The sequence below is a fragment of the Colletotrichum jinshuiense genome, chromosome 3, assembly GCF_051148585.1.
Source record: "Colletotrichum jinshuiense chromosome 3, complete sequence".
NCBI classification, from domain to species: Eukaryota; Fungi; Ascomycota; class Sordariomycetes; order Glomerellales; family Glomerellaceae; genus Colletotrichum; species Colletotrichum jinshuiense.
In genome coordinates this window covers 425745-445749 of record NC_139310.1, presented here as the reverse complement: position 1 = coordinate 445749, position 20005 = coordinate 425745, and the positions used below count along the sequence as shown (strand labels likewise).

General features: G+C 48.9%; 8 protein-coding genes across 8 annotated transcripts; 4 read left to right on the top strand and 4 right to left on the bottom strand.

Moving 5' to 3' along the window:
* Positions 1–31: 31 nt before the first annotated feature.
* Positions 32–1600, bottom strand: EsH8_III_000124 (cytochrome P450; the record flags this gene model as incomplete). The annotated part of the gene is made up of 1 exon (XM_083261849.1): positions 32–1600. The coding sequence occupies one exon, from the start codon at positions 1598–1600 to the stop codon at positions 32–34; it is 1569 nt and encodes a 522-aa protein (XP_083122336.1).
* A 999-nt stretch (positions 1601–2599) lies between these two features.
* On the bottom strand, positions 2600–3829 carry EsH8_III_000123 (uncharacterized protein; the record flags this gene model as incomplete). The annotated part of the gene is made up of 1 exon (XM_083261848.1): positions 2600–3829. The coding sequence occupies one exon, from the start codon at positions 3827–3829 to the stop codon at positions 2600–2602; it is 1230 nt and encodes a 409-aa protein (XP_083122335.1).
* A 1065-nt stretch (positions 3830–4894) lies between these two features.
* EsH8_III_000122 (uncharacterized protein) lies at positions 4895–6070 on the top strand (the record flags this gene model as incomplete). The annotated part of the gene is made up of 1 exon (XM_083261847.1): positions 4895–6070. The coding sequence occupies one exon, from the start codon at positions 4895–4897 to the stop codon at positions 6068–6070; it is 1176 nt and encodes a 391-aa protein (XP_083122334.1).
* A 229-nt stretch (positions 6071–6299) lies between these two features.
* EsH8_III_000121 (uncharacterized protein) lies at positions 6300–7335 on the bottom strand (the record flags this gene model as incomplete). Its single annotated transcript, XM_083261846.1, has 2 exons — positions 6300–7206; positions 7262–7335. 2 exons carry the CDS (start codon positions 7333–7335, stop codon positions 6300–6302), a joined length of 981 nt encoding a protein of 326 aa, XP_083122333.1.
* Positions 7336–11402: 4067 nt separating this feature from the next.
* EsH8_III_000120 (uncharacterized protein) lies at positions 11403–13019 on the bottom strand (the record flags this gene model as incomplete). Its single annotated transcript, XM_083261845.1, has 2 exons — positions 11403–11730; positions 12319–13019. 2 exons carry the CDS (start codon positions 13017–13019, stop codon positions 11403–11405), a joined length of 1029 nt encoding a protein of 342 aa, XP_083122332.1.
* Positions 13020–13567: 548 nt separating this feature from the next.
* EsH8_III_000119 (uncharacterized protein) lies at positions 13568–15330 on the top strand (the record flags this gene model as incomplete). Its single annotated transcript, XM_083261844.1, has 4 exons — positions 13568–13751; positions 13810–14171; positions 14223–14413; positions 14466–15330. The coding sequence occupies 4 exons, from the start codon at positions 13568–13570 to the stop codon at positions 15328–15330; spliced, it is 1602 nt and encodes a 533-aa protein (XP_083122331.1).
* Positions 15331–15638: 308 nt separating this feature from the next.
* On the top strand, positions 15639–16448 carry EsH8_III_000118 (YbhB/YbcL family Raf kinase inhibitor-like protein; the record flags this gene model as incomplete). The annotated part of the gene is made up of 2 exons (XM_083261843.1): positions 15639–15789; positions 15835–16448. The coding sequence occupies 2 exons, from the start codon at positions 15639–15641 to the stop codon at positions 16446–16448; spliced, it is 765 nt and encodes a 254-aa protein (XP_083122330.1).
* Positions 16449–17583: 1135 nt separating this feature from the next.
* EsH8_III_000117 (flavin-containing monooxygenase) lies at positions 17584–19606 on the top strand (the record flags this gene model as incomplete). Its single annotated transcript, XM_083261842.1, has 5 exons — positions 17584–17724; positions 17778–17882; positions 17935–17998; positions 18057–19096; positions 19148–19606. 5 exons carry the CDS (start codon positions 17584–17586, stop codon positions 19604–19606), a joined length of 1809 nt encoding a protein of 602 aa, XP_083122329.1.
* Positions 19607–20005: the final 399 nt, after the last annotated feature.

Here is a 20005-nt window from a genome sequence, read left to right as displayed (position 1 = left end):
CTAAACCCCTGAGGCTCATCGCCGAACTCATTCAGACAACTTCTTGTTCCTGAGCCCTACGCCATACTTTTAGAGGCATCGGGGCTGGCATGCAATTCATCGCCTCCCGCCTCTCCGGTTCCCACTCGGGGTAGGGCAGAGCAAATTCATAACGATGTAGAACACTCGCCAGAAGAACCGTTTGTTCCAAGTAGCTGATGTTCCTCCCAATGCATCCCCTTGCGCCCGCGCTGAAGCTGACAAAGTAAGGCTGCAGTTCTTTGCCTTTCTCACCGAGCCAACGCTCGGGGATGTAAGACTCGGGATCCGGAAAAACACGAGGGTCTCTGTGAACGACGTAGGCTGACATGGAAACCGTTGTATTACCAGGGATGAAATCTCCTAGGATATAGGCCCCCTCGGGGGGTGTGCGTCGCGGAAGGCCGAAAGTTGTTGGCGGCACGATGCGAAGGGACTCGTCGAGACACGCTCGTAGATAAGGCAAATGCTTGACCTTGTCGTAAGGTGCCACAACTTCATCCACATCCAGTACCGAGTCGATTTCCTTGCGCACTTTGCTCATACATCTCGGGTTCTTCAACAGCCAGTACATGACATTATTCATGGCAATAGCAGTTGTATCCGAGCCGGCATTCATCATTATGGACACTTCGGCCACGATCTCACCCCATTCGAGGCCGTGAGGGTCGCCGTTTTTGTCCTCCATCAAAGACTGGAAGAAGTCTGAAAGCTTCTCACCAGCCTGGTACCGCTTTAGGCGCTGTGTTGCACGGTGGTACACGATGTCGTTCCAACCCTCGTTCAGCTTCCACCAACGCCGGAAGGTCGGCGAGACCAGGGAAGTCAACCGATGATTGAACTTGTACCATTCCTTGGCCCAGACGGTGATAGACTGAGCGAGGGCTGTGGAGTGAAGACATGGGCGAAAGCTGACCTCGTGAAGAGAGCCGTCCAGTCGCTCAGCGCGGACAAGATCGTGGCCCTGGTCCAAGAAACCCAATTTCTCGGACAAGCCAATGTCAGCGATTGCGTCGAGGGTAAAGAAGTTTGTCCAAGCGCGATAGTCGAAGGTGAGGTCGGCTGCTTCGGGATGCAAACCCTTCTCCAGAGGCTGGGTACAAGCCCTGTCGCAACCGCGGATGAACCGCTCCGTCTTATCAGCCACCTTGTGCTCCCAGTTCTCAAGGTTCTTTAAGGCATATGCCGCCGAAAGGACCTTGCGCTTGCGGGCATGCTCGCTCTTATCGACGACGTCGGCCAGGTGGAAATGGGTCCCTGCTAGGGTCTCATAGAATTCACCCTTGAGACACTTGCTGCCATGACCGTATATGTCCTTGATGGCGTCGACAGTGCCGTACGAGAGCGAATCGGGTCCAATACGAAGAACAGGATTCTCTTTGTGTTTCTCATAAAGAGTCTTGGACCGGAAGCCTAGTGAAGCTTCTCGCATGAAAACCAAGTTGGTGATACCTGCCAAAGGCTTGAAGGTAGGAAAGCGGCGGAGCCTTTTCGGGTCTCTGAAGTACTCTACTAAAGGATAGGCAACGAAGTAGAGGAAAAAGAAAATGAAAGCCGCCAAGGAGACAAGTAAGGCGTACATGCTGAATTTCTGATTACACTCCTGGTGTCAAGATCTCCGATGAACAGGATGAGAAAGATAATGAGCTTGATAATTCTACACTAGCAAGCTAGGAGCCATAACTTGGAAGGATGAAAGAGCGAGTGATAAAATAGAAGTATTTTACCATTCAAAAAATTTGGCCTCTGTTCAAATCGAGCATACATTCGGCGGTTTGAGCCCCAGCGGCTCAAGCGGCATCCCTAGCACTAGTGAGAATCGTGGACAGGCTGGAGATTTTGTCAAGCACTCTCTCATCGAATCTACCCCCGGACGTTATTCCCAAAATATTCCAAAATTGCCTCTTTTGTAGTCTTCCTCCCCTTCCCCAACGGACCCTGTGACCCATGAATGGTCCAGACCAAAGTGTGACGGTGATGCAGTGTCACCCCGCATATCCCCGCATCCCCCGCGTTTAATGATTGACCTAGCACTATTGACACTTGCTAATCCTGGATGTCTGAGAATGGAAAGCTTCCTAGTTAGATCGTAGCACAAGTTTTAGTGCGGTAATACATGGCTGCTGGTCTAAAATAGCAAGCCAAAGTGTGGCTGATAACGAGAGCCGACCTGACGACTTGCCTTTTCGAATAAAAAGGGGCAAGTCAACTACAAACAGGGCAACTAAGTAATCGTGTGACGCACCGCGAACTGATAGGGCACAGCGTATGGCTGACGTATGGTGGTGTCAAGGCATGATAGAGGGGATAATATCTGCAGCCAGAGTTATCAGGTAAAACTTGAAATAGAAAAGGCGCATAGGCACCAATGAAGATTGCGTAGTAACGAATCTTGTCGAGGCATGTGAACAACGGATACGCGTAGCTACCGATTGAATTTAATGGGGCCACTACCTCTGAACCATCAAGGGCGTTAGCGTCAGTAGTAATTATGTTCTATTGAATATTTTTGAATAGATCATCTGAGGAATATCAGCATCTAAATATACAATGCCGTAGACAGATGAAGCATGATTAAAGCTTATTGGGTTCCTGTCTCTGTCTCCTCCTGCTTCCGATCCTGCTCCTCGAATTTTCTCACAACTTGAAGAGTGGCAAAGTAGCTGAAAGGAAGGGCAATTACCCATAGTCCAAGATTGATGCTTGCGGTAGCAATGAGGGCAGTTGGCACAGCTTGTACTCCGAAGCCAACAGCCACCGCGGCCGTCTCAATGCCACGAAGTAAAGAGCTATAGCGAATCTGGTCGCCCGGAGAATCTGAAAGGTTACCGATGGCCCAGTAGATGAAATTCTCAATCATGCCCAGCGAGGCTCTCTCCAGCATATAGACGCCAAAGCCGCGTCCAAACTCGCTTTGACTGGCCCAATCCAAAAGGGGCAGCGTGAATCGATACTCATTTTGGATAATGACAGCCCATATCCACGTCGCGCTATTTAGAAAGGAAATGAGAGCGTAGGTGGCGATGGCCCTTGTTTGGCGATTCTTGGCCCAAGGCAGGTCCACGAGAGATCCACCAAGCCACGTTGCGAAGGTGCCCACAACGGCCGACATAAAGCTGCCTAGCGCTCTAGATCGTACGCTGAAGTATGTCGCCAAATAAGTTCCAGGGTACGCCTGTATCCAGCCAAAATACCAGAAGAGTGGTGTTAGTAGAAGGATCGACCGACTCTTGAGCAGCTTCCACATCTCCTTCACCTCCGTCCTCCAGTGAATCCCTCTCGGCGCTTCAATCCTTGTTCCGTCGTCCCGGCGAACCTTCTCGGGGTTGGAGAGCAGCAGCCCAAAGAAGAAACCCAAACACTGAATGGCGATGAAGCCAAGATACGTCTCGTACCCAACTTTCCCTCTTTGGTTGACCTTGTGGTTGAGCGCCAGGGAGATGGCACCTCCGATGATATTTCCAAAGTTTCGGAAGGAAAACCAAACAGCAACATAACGACCCCTTTTGTGTTGTTCTGGATAACCCGTGGCGATTGCGCCTTCGACACTCCAGAAGAAACCGGCACTGATACCGCAGGCTACGGAACCAACATAGACGAACCATGTCGCGCCGGTTCGATTATTGACATAAAGGCCGGCGGCGTATAAGGGATAGCCAAGCGCGCCCACCGCAAGCGTCCATCGGAAACCAATCAGGTTGGTTAAGAAAGGTCCGGCAAAACAGGTCAGCGTCATAAAGGCGTAAAGAAGAGCATTGGCGGCGTTGACCAAGTCTGGGCTCTGCGACCCACCAACCCCGAGTCCGTTCATTGCACTCCATATCCCCGGGGCACAGAAGGCACAAAGGCCGACAGTTAGAATCTGGAACAGAGTACTTCTAAAGAACGGTATTTTTGAATAGCGAGAAGATGAATCATTTTCTGTCTCGGTGAGTGTAGGCTGAGCCAATGTTTCTGGATTATCATCCGAGTCGACAACTCCTCTCTGCTTAGTCGATGGCTCAAGAGACATGGCAGGCAGCTGTTTGTTCTAATTTTTAAAAAGGTGAAATGAAGATTTGATTTACGATGAAGCGAGCGAAAATGCAAAATGTTGTAAAGGCGGACTGACAGTCGATAGATAAGAATCTCTCTTCAGCGACCATTACGGCAATTATTGAGGAGCACGTAACATTAACAAAATACTGCACCATCAAGGAGCTCCTTATCGCTGCTTGAAAACATGATACATGATCACTAAAGGCACGGAAAGAATGCTTGTACGCCTCGCGTCAGCCCGGCATAAATGACGTGATCCGGCTTGAAGCCCCGAGTTGCGGCAGTCATTGGCCCCCCTCCCCGTGAATCTGCAGCCCGTGCAGTATCATTCCAGCCGACAGACCGAACCCCGCAGCGGGATATCTTCCCTATCAGCAGCTGGATATTCAGTAGATGCTGCAATAAGGGGTCAATCTTCGAAATGTTGATACGTGTTTGCAGCGTGACGATCACATTTGAGACAATAGGACTTTGCTAAAACGTGGATTCCAAACCCAATCGCAATTAAACTGGCAGCAGTCTCACAGGTAGTTGATTAGATTAGGAGCCTCGCTGATGATCTCTTGCGTCATACCATATGCTCCAACAGTTTATCGAGAAATCGGGAATAGCGTGATTTTAGCTTGGAAGGCAGGATATACATTCGGACGCTGCAGTATATATAGATTGAGAATCAGCCCGAGCTTTCACATCTGCTTTCAATTATCGATTTATATCATTCACTGGAAATCCGTCCATTTTGCATTCGACCACTCAGTAACGATAATTCACTCGGATTTCAAGCAGTGAAGCGTCCATATACTTCAGCTTAAGAGAATTCCTTCAGCAATCCCTCATTATGGCCACGTCGGTATTGTTCAACAAGCCAGTCGATCTCAAACTGAATGACAGTTCTTCGTCTGTCGCGTTTGAATCTTTCGATCTTCCAGAGACAAACCAGCGACTTCTCGGCGCTCCCCATCCCAATGGCACTGTGACACCGTTGGCTTTAAGACCTTCAAGCCACGACAATGACATTCAATTAGATAAGGTCATAGAGACAATCAAATCCCTTCAAGCTCAAGACGGGCTGCTTACCAAGAAGCTGGCCGTTCACGGAACACTTCTTTTCAGGAACCTGCCCATACATAATGCCGAGGAATTTAGCAGATTCGCTCATGCTTTCGGGTATACACCGCACGAAATCATTGGAATTGTCGTTGAAAGACCATTGCTGGCACCCAACGTGGCACCTGCAAATGAAAGTCCTAAGGAAGTCTTGATTTATAACCACAACGAGTCCCCCCAGGTCCCACATGCCCCAGAGTATATCTTCTTCTACAACCACAAAGCACCTGCCGAAGGAGGAGAAACTCCAATCTCTTCGTCTCTGGAGCTTTTCCAACGTGCAAAGGCGGAAATACCCGAGTTCATCGAGGAACTTGCCCAGAAAGGCATTTTGAGCAAAGTCACCTACAAGTTCGACAAACAGTATGCTGGCGGGTCAACACTACGACAAGCGTTTGGAAAAGAGTTCTTGGATGATGATGACGAAGAAACAAAGCGTGTCAAGATTGAGGCTCAAATTGCAAGATATAACCGGGGTGCCCATACGACTTGGGAGTGGATAGAAAACGGGGTTGTTCTGACACATAAGTTGCCTGCAATCCGAACCCAGCCAGGAACGAATCTTCCGACACTCTTCACTGGACTGGCTGCATACTGGAAGAATTCACAAGGAGGGAATGGGTCGAGGAAGGAGGTCACCAAGCAGTTATACGGCGACGGCACTCCTATTCCCGAGGAATACCTAGAACACTTGGCGAAGATAACGGACGAGATCCGAGTACTCCATAAGTGGCAACGAGGAGATGTTTTGGTGTACGACAACATTATTTCCCAACATGGAAGGCAGCCTTGGAAAGGCGAGCAGTCAGACCGTGTTGTTCTTGCCAGCCTCTTTGACGGACACAGCGTTCCTGGTGCTTACAGGGACACTGACTGGGCGCAGGTAGTTCAGGCACTTGACGGGTAACGATAGCTTGTAGCGCTCCACCGCCGAATTTCTATTCTCAGACTGATATTTTATTGATTTCCATGTCTCAAAATAGAAGATATGAATGTCTCTGTGATTTATATATTGATATGTTGAGTAGCTGAACTCAGCCTAATGCAGTTTCATCGTCAATGGCTAGCGTTGGTAAATGGCAGCCACGGGCAAGACGAAGAAGAAAAGGAAGCAATTAGATGCTATTTCTAAAAGTCTAGACACTTTTCTCAAAGGCTTCGAACTTGTACTTGGAACCAGGGTGCGTAGCTCTGAGTTTCGAGTCACCAGGCGTTGCGTAGAAATTCTCTCTTGCAGTACCTCCGGGCACGGCGTAATCTCCATTACCCAGCCAACCCCTAGCTTCGAGCTCAGGAATAAGATACTGAATTACATCAGCCCATGCACCAGGAACAACGACGTGACCAATATTAAACCCGTCCACATCAGCAACTGTAATCCATTTTTCCATCTCATCAGCCACTGTCTTTCCACTTCCAACTTTGAAGTTTCCACTCCCACCGATGGATTGGAACTCAGCTAGTATACGCGGCGTCCACTTTTCGTATCCCTGTGGTCGGGAAAGTAGACGCTCGCGTTGCTGTGGCGTAAGTTTCGCCATGAGGGGGTGGTCCGGCGATGTGGGAAACTCTTCATCCGGCGGAAATTCACTGACGTCTATGCCTGAGATGCCACCAAGAAGCGCAAGTCCTCCGTCTCCAATGGCATACTTTTTGTATCTTTCATACTTCTCTTGGGCCTCTTCATCAGTTGCTCCAAGAATCGGTGTGAATTGGGTGAAGAATTTGATGTCGTAAGGGTCTCGGCCTTGAGAGGCAGCAAGCTCCCTAGTCTTTTTGATTTTGTTGGCAAGAAAAGCCGGATTACTCCCGCCAATGAAGATGCATTCGGCATGTTTGGACGCAAAAGCTGATCCGGCTGGAGACATACCAGCCTGGAAGAGTAACGGAGTTCTCTGTGGGCTAGGATCCACTTGGTGGGCGCTTTGAGATTTGAAGAATGGGCCTTCGTGTATGATCTTGCGGACTTTGGTCGGGTCAGTAAATGTAGATGTTGTTGGGTCTTTGACAACAGCGTCATCAGCCCATGAGCCTTCCCATAGCCTACGGAGAAAGTTAGAATTGCCCCAAAAAATAAAATCCTCTAACCAAAACTCACTTGTACACCAAGTTCAAGTAGTCATCAGCCATGTCATAGCGCAGATCGTGCTCAGGCAATTTCTCTAGACCCATGGCACGCGCAGCGTTATCACTCCAGGATGTTACGATATTCTGCCAACATTCTGGGTTAGCTGAATAAACACTTGCGGAAATACGATCATTGTATCCGATCATATGGACATACCCAGGCAATTCTACCGTTGGTAACGTGGTCCAGAGTCGAAAATCTTTTTGCCAAAATGAAAGGCGGTTCAAACGTAGTACAAGCTGTAACTCCAAATGCCAAACTTTTCGTTACAGCCGCCATTGCAGATATGAACTAATAAAGATGTTATTCAGGAAGCTATGGTGTAGGAAACGTAGACTCAACTCACAACGAAGGGATCCCATAGGGGCCACTGTGTTCCTGAACGGATGGCCGGCGCATGACTTTTTTGATAAACGTCATGGCTGCCAAAGTTATCAGCTGCCACGCTGTTAGTCTAAATCCCTTTTCAAGTGAAATGGAAGAAAGACGCAAAATATGACTTACCAAGGAAAAGGGCATTGAACTTTCCACGTTCCAGTAACTGCGCCAGTTCAATCCAATAGGGCAGTCGATTCTTTTCGGAACTCTTGTCTTCGGGATTTTGCCACTGTCCTATGCTTCTCTGGTCTGAGTAACTGAGAAAAAGCTTTCCGACAAGGAGACTCACGATATATGCCCCACACCAGCCATATCAAACGCATTGAGTAGGACACGTTTCTTATTGCCTTCTTGAGTATATCCATATTTTCTCTCACCATCGACTTTTCCCAAGAGAATGTCGATAGAAGTTGCTTCCGTCTTTGGTAAGGGAGAATCTGGAGCCATGTTTGTAAATCCCTTCAAGTTACAAAAGCCAGATAGAAATGTGAAGCAACACGACGCTCCAGGTTAACGCGACTTTTCGTTGTTACAAGCTCTCTCTTATGATCACGATATGTATGTGCACCTAATACATGAATAAGATTATGTCCATTTTCTCTTTGTTTGAGTTCATCGGAACTGATACCATACCAGTCATGCATGGCGCTCTTATCGCGATGCGTTGTGACCCATATCTGAGCAGTCACACCACAACTAGATGGGCCCGCCCAACCCAATTACCGGCATAATAGGACTTGCGTGATTCATCCTTCAAAAACGACTTCATTCTGAGGCGATTGCGCAATTGATAACGATGCAAATCCTCGGATGTGCTGTCAAACCGATTGGGTAACTAGCACGCCATTTACTGCACCCTGCATTCGCATTTGATCATTTCTCTTGACATCACCCCCTCACCTTCATTCAGGAAATGGGTCGGTGACTCTCCGAGAGCTTCCGAGGCCGATAACGGGGAAAACAAAAATCTACAATTCTAACACAGATAATCTTTCTCTGTGTTCTAGTCTCTTTATCATAGTCGCCTGTTCTTGGTTCTCGTTCCTGAGTTAAGTGCCAAACAACGAAACATGTCTAGCAACATACGTGACCTGCATAACAGTTTCCATGATTTGTCCTTTAAGAGATCGGGCAGCATGAAGAGTCGAGAAAACCAAGATCGGAATCCAGGTTGCAAAGGCTGTATTAATCGCGAGTATAGAGCTGACAACAAAGGCTCACTCCCCCGCATCTGCAGCACATGTGAGGTTTGCAATGTTGCATTTTATCGGGATAGCGATACTTCAAGATAGCTAATTGCTACAGCGAACCATTGGAGCTAAATGATGTCTGACCGAAAAAGATCCAAGCGAACTTAGAAACAAGGTGATCTAGACTTACACCCGCAATCAATGAAATGATTCGTCTTTCGACCACTCTTGTTAACAGTCCAAGAAAACCAAATAATAAAAAGGATGTCGAGACTTGGGCTGATGGCCTAGAGAATTGAGTCAGTTACTCGCCACCAAGTATTTCGATACTTCACACCTACCGTAAAGTTGTCAAGGCTAAATACCGAGTAGTTGTCGTCGCTTTCTAGCCATAGAGTCGGGCTCCCAGTAATATTGCTTTCGTAACCCATAAGCCACAAGAGGTTACACGGAACCAGCACCCAGAAATGCCATCGATCAAGGAGCCTCTTTATCGAGTCCCAAGATAGATTAAGCCCTTTAGGAGTCAGTCGCTCTTGAATCATGCGTTATTTCCACCATGATGGACACTTCATCGGTAAAATACCACCACTTTCCGTCCTTTGGTGTTCCAGCCATCGCGTCATTTCGACCTTTCACCGACTTCGAAGCTATGCAATTGAAGATACTTCTCCAATCGTCTTAGTTTCTCTTGTTGATACTCCAGCTCCTCTGGATCCATTTCGGGCTTGGGAGGATAAAACCGCGGCACTTCCCGAATGTCCCAACGCTCCTGTTCCCAGGCCGTAGCCGGAGGCATCACCCGCGCTATAGCGTGAGTCCACGACTCATTCGCCTGGGGGTCTGCCGCTGATGCCTCTTCGTGTTCCGGAGTGGCACCAAACTTACATGGCCAGAGGTGAAAATGACAGAAGACTGTCCGACCTTGTCCATCTTCCTGCGTCTGCTGCAGCTTCCCAAATTCATTTTCCACCCACTGGTCTTCTATAAGCACCCATAACCACACAGATAAAAATTTAAACCAGAAATTATGATGCCATGTTATAAACTCAGAGCCGCGAGGGATGAAGTTGCCAAACACGCTTTGGAAGTTTTCCTTCCACATCCGCGTCACGTTGTCGACTTTGCGCGGTACCAAGAAAGCGGTCAAGGTCACACGGCCCTCCACCTCTGATGTCACAGCCTCAGTGACATGTTTAAAAGTGAGGAAGCGCGACGGCGCCAGCGGTGAAAAGGAGGTAGAACCGTCCAAGGTTAGGTGCCTCAGTGCTGAGCCGGACTCAATAGAGTCTTGTGAGTTGTCGTGTTCGGGGAGATTCTGCAGAAATTCTGCGCAGGCAGGAGAGGACTGGAAGTTCTTCAAGTCATCCAGCGTAGCCCATTCTACGTAATTATACAACAAAGCCAGTCAGGAATTATGCAATCCACTTTTGATGTAGATGAAACTTACCAATGATGTAGACAGCCTGTTCAGGTTTTTCGACCATCCTTCCCAGTGATACTTTCCACCGACCTTCTACGCCCGCAAGTGGGCCTACATGGACATCAGCGTGGTCTACAGACCACGTCGGCCACTCTTGCTCTCGTGGTAGGTGAAATCGCGTCCACGTTATTAACCTTTTGTCAAAGTGCTTCGCGGTTTGTTTGGTACGAGCCATTATGTGAGGGCACTAAAGAGACAAATGTTGATGGTGTTGTTTCTTGACCGACGATGAATGTCAACTTGGTATGGAGGACAGGTATTTGTACCCCATGACTGTTGCCTGATTTGATTCGGCTGAGCATTTAAAATAGAACGGCGCAAGGAAAGCGGGGTTTTTGACCCGTCAGGGGCTACGGCAGTCGCCAGCACAGTTGCCTTTACCGGTATTCCTCGCTGCCGCATCATGATTGGCAGGACGGGAGCTCTCCTGGACGCCTATGGTATGTATACCCAGTTAGAAGCTTGTTGTACTTCCAATTTCTTGGAAATATGGGTTTATCGCTCAAATAATAAAAATTAGACTGTAGTTATTCGTGCTGATACCATGAGCGTAGTCTGGGACTGATGGGGCTATTCGTCTGGGTTTGCCCAAAGGATGTAAACATTATCTTGACCGACTTGAGGCCTGCATTGCATTCCCGTCTATAACGGCAAGATTTGTAATATCATTGTCAGACAGACGGCGTTTATGAAGTGACTCCTGGGTGTCTTCTGCACTAACTCGACGACAGCTCGAAGCCGTTCGATCAGGGTGGTCGGGATTGACTTCTTTACTTGTAGTCATTTATAGTATATATAATCTCTTTGGTTTGACGAGGTTTGTCACGGAAGATGCGCCATCTCTAGTGAGCCAATATCCCAGAATACAAGGCGATTAAAGATACAAACAACAAGAGATTGGTACTCAGAGAGACGAGGAGTGCTTTTTGGATCTTGAAATATTTCATTTAGTTTCTTTATCTCGAAAGAAAAATCTATCTGTAGAGACAGGCTGAGATCTCAAATCGACAACCCAGAAGAATAGACCACTGAGCGTTGGTAACCTACCAATATTTCGAAGCTACTCAACATGAAAGTCTTTGAAAGTAGCCCATTTTTCCCCCACCGAGGTCGCCGCACGGTCTGGGATGGCAAAAATGCCGTACAAGGTGCCCGTCATATCATAGCCAGAAAGCAGCACTGGGTCAACATCTCCCAATTTCTGCCAGCTATTATCTTTTTCGGTGCTCCCCGTGCGCCAAATGAATTCGTAGTTGTCGACCTTGGCCTGGATACGGAGCTCGATTGCCTTAGTAGAGCTGGGAAAAGTCGCCAAGCCCAGTTCAAGAGTTTCAGGCTTCTTGTCTCTAATCGTAACCAAGACTAAAGAAACTGTACGCTCCAGCTGACTGATCTGAATAACTGCGTGACGCAAACTGTCCTTATATATTGCCAAGCCGATCAATGGAAGTCCCTCAGCCACAGGCGTTTCCAAATCCACTTTCGTAGATGCTGATCCCGTGAGAGACCTCTGTCTCCGACCAACAAATGTAAACGTTCCTGTGGGGCTTCCTAACGTCGAATGTTGGGCGCATAGAGAATAAGTATTGTCTCGAGCCGAGTATGCATAGTTATCAAGGTCGGGTGTGCGGATGTGAAGATCCTCGACATTCCCATTGAGTATCTTGGTCCCGTCGTGCTGCTTCTCATTTGGCACATCTTCCAGGTCAAGTTCTAACTCGAGTTTAGTCTGAGCGATCTCAGGCCATTGACCCTCGGGCCAATTCACCGACGTAAGGAAGGTTTCGCGACCGAGTGGATGGCGTTGGGGATTGGTGCTATCGTGTCTTATTCCCAGGTGCACACAAAACCATCGCCCCCTGCCATCTTGAAACAAGTCGCCATGTCCGGTCCAGCGGACGTCCTCATCTTTCTCGAATGCTGTGAGTATGGGATTGTTCGGACAACCCTCATACGGCCCCCAAATGTCACTAGACCTCGCGATGTTGATTTGGTGGCCCTCAAAAGTCGATGATTCCGCAGTCAGCAGATAGTACCAGCCGTCTTTGAAGTAGATATGAGGCCCTTCAGCGTCGTTCTTCCCAGAAGCGCCTTTCCAGAGGAACTTGCACTCTGACAAAGCCTCGCCGGTCTCCACGTCAATTTGAAATTGGCGTATTGAGCAATCTGGCGCCCAAGGAGGCCCGGTGCGATACGAGCCGTGAACGTACGCCTTTCCCGAGGTTTCGTCGAAGAACAGACCCGGGTCAATGCCAGGGAATTGAAACGGCACTGCATCTGACCAGCTGTTTTCCGAGAATATGGAATCTTCCTGACAACTAAGCAAGAAGTTCTGAAACTCATGTCCGCCGTCGGCTTTCTCGTAGGCGTATGTGCACACAAGATAAAATTTATTTCCAAAATGTCGAAGAGTCGGAGCAAATAGCCCGCCAGTTATGATGAGAGGTATGCCGTGAGGAAGTGGGATGAATTTCGTGAAGGCGTTGGATAGGGACAATTGGGAAGGGCGGGACAGTGCGTGACCCCTCAACTCCCAATCCACAAGGTTTGTAGATGAGTATATGGGGAGGCCGGGGAACACATGAAAAGAAGAGTTAACGAGGATGTATGTGCCGTTGACCACGACGATAGTTGGGTCGGGAGCAAATCCCGGGATGATGGGGTTGGCGACTTTCATTGGAAGAGCAGTTGGTGTTTGGTTGTATGTAATTGAGGGCCTACTGAAGTTTGAACTTGTGGACTAAAATATTATATCTTCTCTCGATTGTAATGAGGTTGACGTTGGGTACACCTAACGGGTCGGGATTTCCGCTCTACGTGCCTTGATGGCTCGGGCTGACTTATCCCGATGATCATCTTCTCCAAATCCCCGGATGTCCCTCCTCAATGTCCACCCTACGTCCACCTAACCTTTCCCGATTCATCATACAAATTGCGCTCTAGATGATCCTTTGAGTATTCAACCCCCGATGTCCACCCCAGTCCACTCCCCGTCCACTCCCCGTCCACCCAAACCTTTCCCAATACTCCTACAAAGTCCACCCAATGTGCGTATGTGGGATGCCCCGGATTTCCCCGCTAGCCACTTCCCCGGATAACCCACAATGCAACAATCATAAGCATGTGGATTTTCTTCAAGAATCTGAAAATTTCTAGAATCAATTTAAACAAGTACGAATCAGTGCTTTCTTATTGGAGCCTACCTATTCATAATCTGTTAACAATATGGCTTTATCCAAATCCGACGCTGGTGCGATTCCAAAACTGGAATGCGGCCACTTCGAGACGGCTCAGGGGCCCCCGAGCGTCATAGTACCGAGTGGCGAGGCCGGCGAAGCTATCATCAATGCAGAACGTGAACTATCTGTCATTCAAAACGCGAAGAGACACTGGCGAGCCTTGCTTGCAGGTAAGATCATTGCACTAAATAGCATCGGATCAAAACTAACGGTTTGAAGCTTCCGTAGGTTTCACAGCTGGCATTGTATTCGCCTACGATACAGTTACCAACGCAGCCTCGATCTCGATGCCTTCTTTCTTGCTCTATTTTGGCGAAATTGGCCCGACAGGCCCTTATCTACCTTCTATCTGGACTTCGTTGTGGACGGCAATGTCATCACTGATGCAAGCCCTCGGTGCAATTGTCATTGGTTCGATTTCGGACCGCTACGGGCGAAAGTGGCCGGCTTGTGCCGCTGGTTTCTTGACCTTGGTTGGGGCAGCTGTTCAGTACATTGCGGTACCTCGAGCGACTCTGATGGGAGGGAAAATGATCACTGGTCTGGGTATTGGTGCGGTAATGGCCACGGCCACAACGTACATCAGTGAGGTATGAGAAATCACTCCATATTCTTCTCGACATAACTAACATCATTGTTAGGTTGCGCCGCTAAAGCTTCGAGCACCACTACAGACCTGTTTGGTAGTTTTTGTCATTTTTACTCAAGGTGTAGCGTTGGGAGTCGTGCGCATATTTGTGCCTGATATTCGGGAACAAGCGTTCAGAACTGTTATTGCTATTCAATGGGGTGTTGGAGCATTGTCCGTGATTGCTTGGGCTGTAGCTCCAGAGTGAGTCCCAATACTTCTTCTGGAAAAGAGGCTACGAAGCTAACATGATAAGATCCCCCTTGTGGTTGATTAGGAAAGGCAAGATCGAAGCTGCTCGTCAGGTTATGCAAAGAATCTACGGGCCCAATCATGCGGATGAGCGTCTCGAGTACGAGATTCACGCCATTCGAGTCGAGCAGGAACTCGAAGCCAACAACAACACGACATATCTCTTGTGCTTCCAAGGACATAATCGGAAAAGATCCCTCACCGTAGCGTTTCTGTACTCTACAGCCAACATTGGCGGCGCTTCCTTCCTTGCCCAAAACATCTACTTTCTCATCACCGCCGGCCTCGAGGCGGTACATTCTTTCGATATAGGAATCGGTGGCTTCGGATTTGCCGTTCTCATCATCTTGGCTAGTGGGGCATATTTGCAGCGCATCAGTCGACGAAACGTTGTGCTGCTAGGCCTCACTCTTAACTTCCTTTTCATGGTCGTCATTGGCGCACTCTACTGGGTCACAGAAAAGGGAGGACTCTGGGCCATTGCCATTCTGATGAATATTCTCATCTCCCTGCAGTCAGGACTACTCCAGGGGGCTGGTTGGCCTATCGCTGCCGAGATTCCGTCGTATACACTTCGTGCGAAGACTCTCTCCATCGGCATTTGTGCGCAGACATTTACTACATGGGTCTTCAATTTCATCACTCCGTACATGTACAACGTCGATTCTGGAAATCTCGGCGCACGGACTGGCTTCATCTATGCCGCGACCTCGGCCTTCTTATTGGCAGGGGCATGGTTTCTCGTCCCGGACACTACAGGAATGACGACGGAGGAAATCGACCATGCGTATGAGACAAGATTGGCACCAAAAAACTTCCAGAAGCAGGTCTTGCCAGCTCAAGCAGGCCATCTCAAGGAGGCCAGTTGAGTTCAATGTGTTTTAACAGGGGAGATTTGCAAGAAGTGAATTAGCAATTGACTAGTACTCCCTCAGTTCAAAACCATTGCATAATTGTTCATGTTCGCCTGGTTGCGTCGCGGGCAAGCTCCATCGTCCGTGCGGTCTGACGTGTCGAACGTGTTCGAGCCAAATCCCCGCTCACTTGATCTGGCGTGATGAAACGCGGCTTGCTACGTTGATATAAGATGACACCCTATCTCCCAGCAAAAACTTTCAATTCTCTTACTGCATTCACATTTTCAGCGTAGCCAAAATTTCCTCGTATTAACGTCCCAATGCATCAAACCACCTTCACCCTCTTATTCAGCAATGCGCTGGTGGCCTGGGCTGCGACTCCCTCCGGATTTCAGCCCGCGTCCAACGTCGATCTCATAGTTGCCTACGGGGATCAATCAGCTCTTAATGGCGTTGATCTGGCAAAAAGCCGTAAGTAATCACGTGCGTTGAGGAGCCCCGTGCTTACCGTTGAAGTCACACAACAGGAGCCTACAGTCGGTACGACCGAGCCCTTGACCGGGAAAAGCTACGCTATCATCATGGTTGACGTCGATATCCCTACCAACAATCCTCCGGAGACCGGAACGTTTCTACACTGGGCCCAGATGGACCTGACTCCCGTCGCCCAGACGACTACAGTCAAGTTGAATGACGGCGAGCGCACTATCCACACTCTGACGACCACCGCCAATGCCATCGCGGATTACAAAGGACCTGCGCCACCAGCAAGAGTTCCCCTGACGCACCGGTACATTGAGCTCCTTGTTGACACCAGCGATATCACGGCGGAAGGGACTGCGGCGCTGCAGACGCTGTCGAACCGCCAAGGCGTTCAGGTCAACGACGTGCTCACGCAGGCGGGGCTGGCCAACAAGGTGGTAGCTGGTAACTTCTTCACCGTCACCAACCCTGGACCTGCGGCCAATGCGAAGAAAAGTAATAGCACCACAGCACCCACCGGTGCCGTGACACCATCAGCGGTCCCCTCCAATATCTCTCTAGGAGCGAGATCAACGAGTTTCTCAACCGCGACGGGACTGAGTGCGATTGCTGTTAGCCTTTTGGGCCTTTTCGCTAGCTTATTCTAAGCAAAAGTTTGGCCAGTCATTGAAAAAATGGTTAATCAGGAGGCACTTTTGATACTGGATATCACTAGATGAGAACGCGCGGCGCGCGTGTTGTATATCGTTTCTGAGCAGTATGTCGTCTCAGGTAATTCGTAATACATGCCAAGTTTCATCTGGTTGACGAGTCTGCATCCCATGTTTCACAACGTCGATGGACACAGAGAGGCACAAGCCGCCGAAGTGGGGCCGCACACAGTCAACGTCGGACGGTGTCAAATGGGAAGGCCATGAAACATGGCCCACGTGAAGGATTACCACTAGGTGGATAAGGGGCCATTGATATAGCATATAAGCCCCTCAATGGCAGGTAATGGTCGTGATATCCTTGGCCCATAAGTAGAGTGGAGTTCCATGCCGAGGTTGTTGGATTGCATTATACAGTGAATTATGAGCCTTCCCAAAAGAAACAACCAAGATGGCGCAACTGTGACGATTTAACGAATAAGGATGTTTATCAAATGAAGGCGGCCGTCTAAACCATTAAAACACGACATGAGAATTTTCTATGCCAATATCTTCGGTGACCAAGGCCACACTGTTATGGCCAAGACACACGTGGAGGCCACGTGAACGGCAACGCAAACCCATGTCCAGACGGATGGTACAATTGGCAAGCCATTCAAAATCCAGACACCCTGTCGGAGAAAGGTGACGAATATTGAATTCCAAGCGCCATTATTTCTGTCTGGTTACACCTTATCTCGACTTCTTGTCGTCGCTGATGTGATGTGGAGCTGCTATGTCGCCATACGTGGGCTTGCTGCCTACGTGTCCAGGAATTAGTCTACTCGACAGGAATATCATTCCGGCGTGATATGGTACATCCAATCTGAAGGGCAATATTGGGAAAGCTGCAACCACCCCGGTCATTACAATAAATGGTGTGCTGGGTGGGTAGGTGCCGGATCGGCAAATTCTCCGATACTCGGCAGTCCTACGCATTATCGCCTCCGATTGAGATTTGCCCTTTTATCTTGAAAACGCAGAAGGTACTTTCTCCGGGAACATTTCGGTCACTCCTTCTCATGATATAGTGGTGGTCTGAAAACCCGATCTTTGAAAAAGGAAAGCAAGAAGACCCAGAGCAACACAAATCATGTCGCCAACTGAGAACGCGCAAGACATTAGCGACGAGGACAAGCAGCTATTTGCCAATGTTGCCAGTATCCAACAGCCAAAGAACTATGTGAAGTATTTTCCGAGGCAGGAGCCCTGGGAACCATTTCGTCCTGTGAAGGTTGGTCGTTCAGACGATGGAAGAACAAATAGTGCGCTAATATACACTTCCAGATCATAGTGCTTGGTGCAGGAATCGGTGGTATCACATCCGCCGTGCTGCTGTCGCATAAAGTCAGAAACGCGAAAATTGATGTTTATGACCGCCTACCCAAAGTAGTGAGTTGAAATGTATTGTAGCAAACCTATGGTTACTAAAACGAGACACTAGGGCGGAACATGGGCCGCAAATGTCTACCCTGGAGTTAGATGTGACGTTCCATCCCATGCATATCGTAAGTTCCGACAATATTTTTCAAAGACCTGCATGGAATCCTAACCTTTTCTTCTCAGAACTGAGCTTCGAACCAAATACAGACTGGTCCGAGTATTATCCTAAAGGCGCTGAGATCCAAGCTTATTATGAAGGGGTTATCGCAAAGCATGGTTTAACAAACTCGTTTCATCTTGAACACGAAGTCTTGAAGGCAACTTGGCTGTCTGAGGCATCTCAGTGGGCTTTGGAGGTTCGGAATCTGAAATCCGGTGACACATTTGTGGACACGGCAGACTTCTTTATCAACGCGCAAGGCCGTATCAGCACTCCGAAATACCCAAATATTCCTGGGCTCCAGGACGTCTTCCAAGGGGATATTGTTCACACCGCCAGGTGGCCCGCGAACTTCGAACTAGCAAAAAGACGTGTTGCTGTCATCGGGAACGGAGCTTCGGGCCAGCAAGTACTTCCCAATATTCTGCCAGAAGTCGCCCACTTGAGTCACTTCGTCCGCACCAAGACGTGGGTGACACCGACCTTTGCTGGGGATCTCCATGAGGCTACCGCGGAAGCACCTGGAGGGCCTAAGTACAGTGATGAAGAGCGTCAACGCTTTCAAGATGACCCGGCTTATTACCTTGAGCACCGTCGGGCTTTTGAAGTCAAGTTCCATAATCGGTTTGCTGCGGATGTTCTTGGAAGCAAGGAAAACGCCGAGTTAAGGGAAAGAATTATTAAATGCATGAAAGAACGACTTGGAGGAGATGAAGAGTGGCTTCAAAGGGTACTACCTAACTACGCTCCGGGATGCAAGCGTTTAACGCCGGCTCCGGGTTACCTTGAAGGTTTGCAGTCCGACAAGGTGGAATACGTTACTGAGCCCATCGTTCAAGCTGATGCTAGCGGTATCATCACCGCGGACGGCAAGCATCATAAGGTTGACGTCATAATTGCGGCAACTGGCTTCGATACTACATACTCAGCAGCCTTTCCTCTCATTGGAAACGACGGTGTGGACCTTGGGAGAAAGTGGGCAGCCGGCGGCACTCCGGGGTACCCTGAAACCTATCTCGGCGTCATGGCACCAGGCTTCCCGAATTATTTCACTGTTCTGCAGGTATGATGCACGACGAGATATGATCGAGTTCCTGACTGACACATGATTTAGGCCCAAGGCAATGCTCGGGGTGGTACTGTGCCGCTCCAAATTGAAATCTCAGCTACTTACATCGCGAAGTGCATTCGCAAGATCCAAACCCAAGGCTATGCGTCGCTTCATCCACGGATCGATGCCGCGAAAGAATTCAACAACATTGTCAACGGCTATTTCGACAATAAAGTAACAACTGATATCTGTAACAGCTGGTTCAAACAAGGGGCGGGTGCGACTCACGTGTTGATCGCCTGGCCAGGCACATTCCACCACCGCGCTGACGTACTGAGGGACCCAAGATGGGAAGATTTCCTGTTTGTGCGGCGACCTGGATCCGAGCAGAACCGATTCGAGTATTTCGGAAACGGGTTGACCGCGCGGGAAGTAAGGCGAGATGAGAAGGACATTACAAACTATTTGACGGAAGTTCCGAACATCCAGCCAGCCACGCATCACGAAGCGTGGAACTGCTGAGGCGGCGATCCATTTCACCCTTTAGGAGTCATCTCTGCGTAAATAGATAGTAATAAGTTCTGAATGCTATAAGTGTCTTCTGATTTCCGCCCAGTCGCAGGTGACACAACGGAGGGCCGGGAACCGAAGTCGGAGATGGGCACCAGTAACGTGGACCAACAGAAGTAGTGCTTTTGGAAGCTATGAGCAACTGCTTGCCCCACACAAATTGAGTGGTGTAAAATCGAATTCCCTACCTTAGACCAGTTTATTCATTTCAACCGACGGCAGTATCGTGCTTTAACATTATTGGACGGTGATCACTCTTGCAACAATTTCGTTCTCTTGCCAAGGATACTTTAATGCACAGGTGACGTCAGAGGCGGTTTGCTCCATCCATGTAGGTCAGTTCGCACCTCC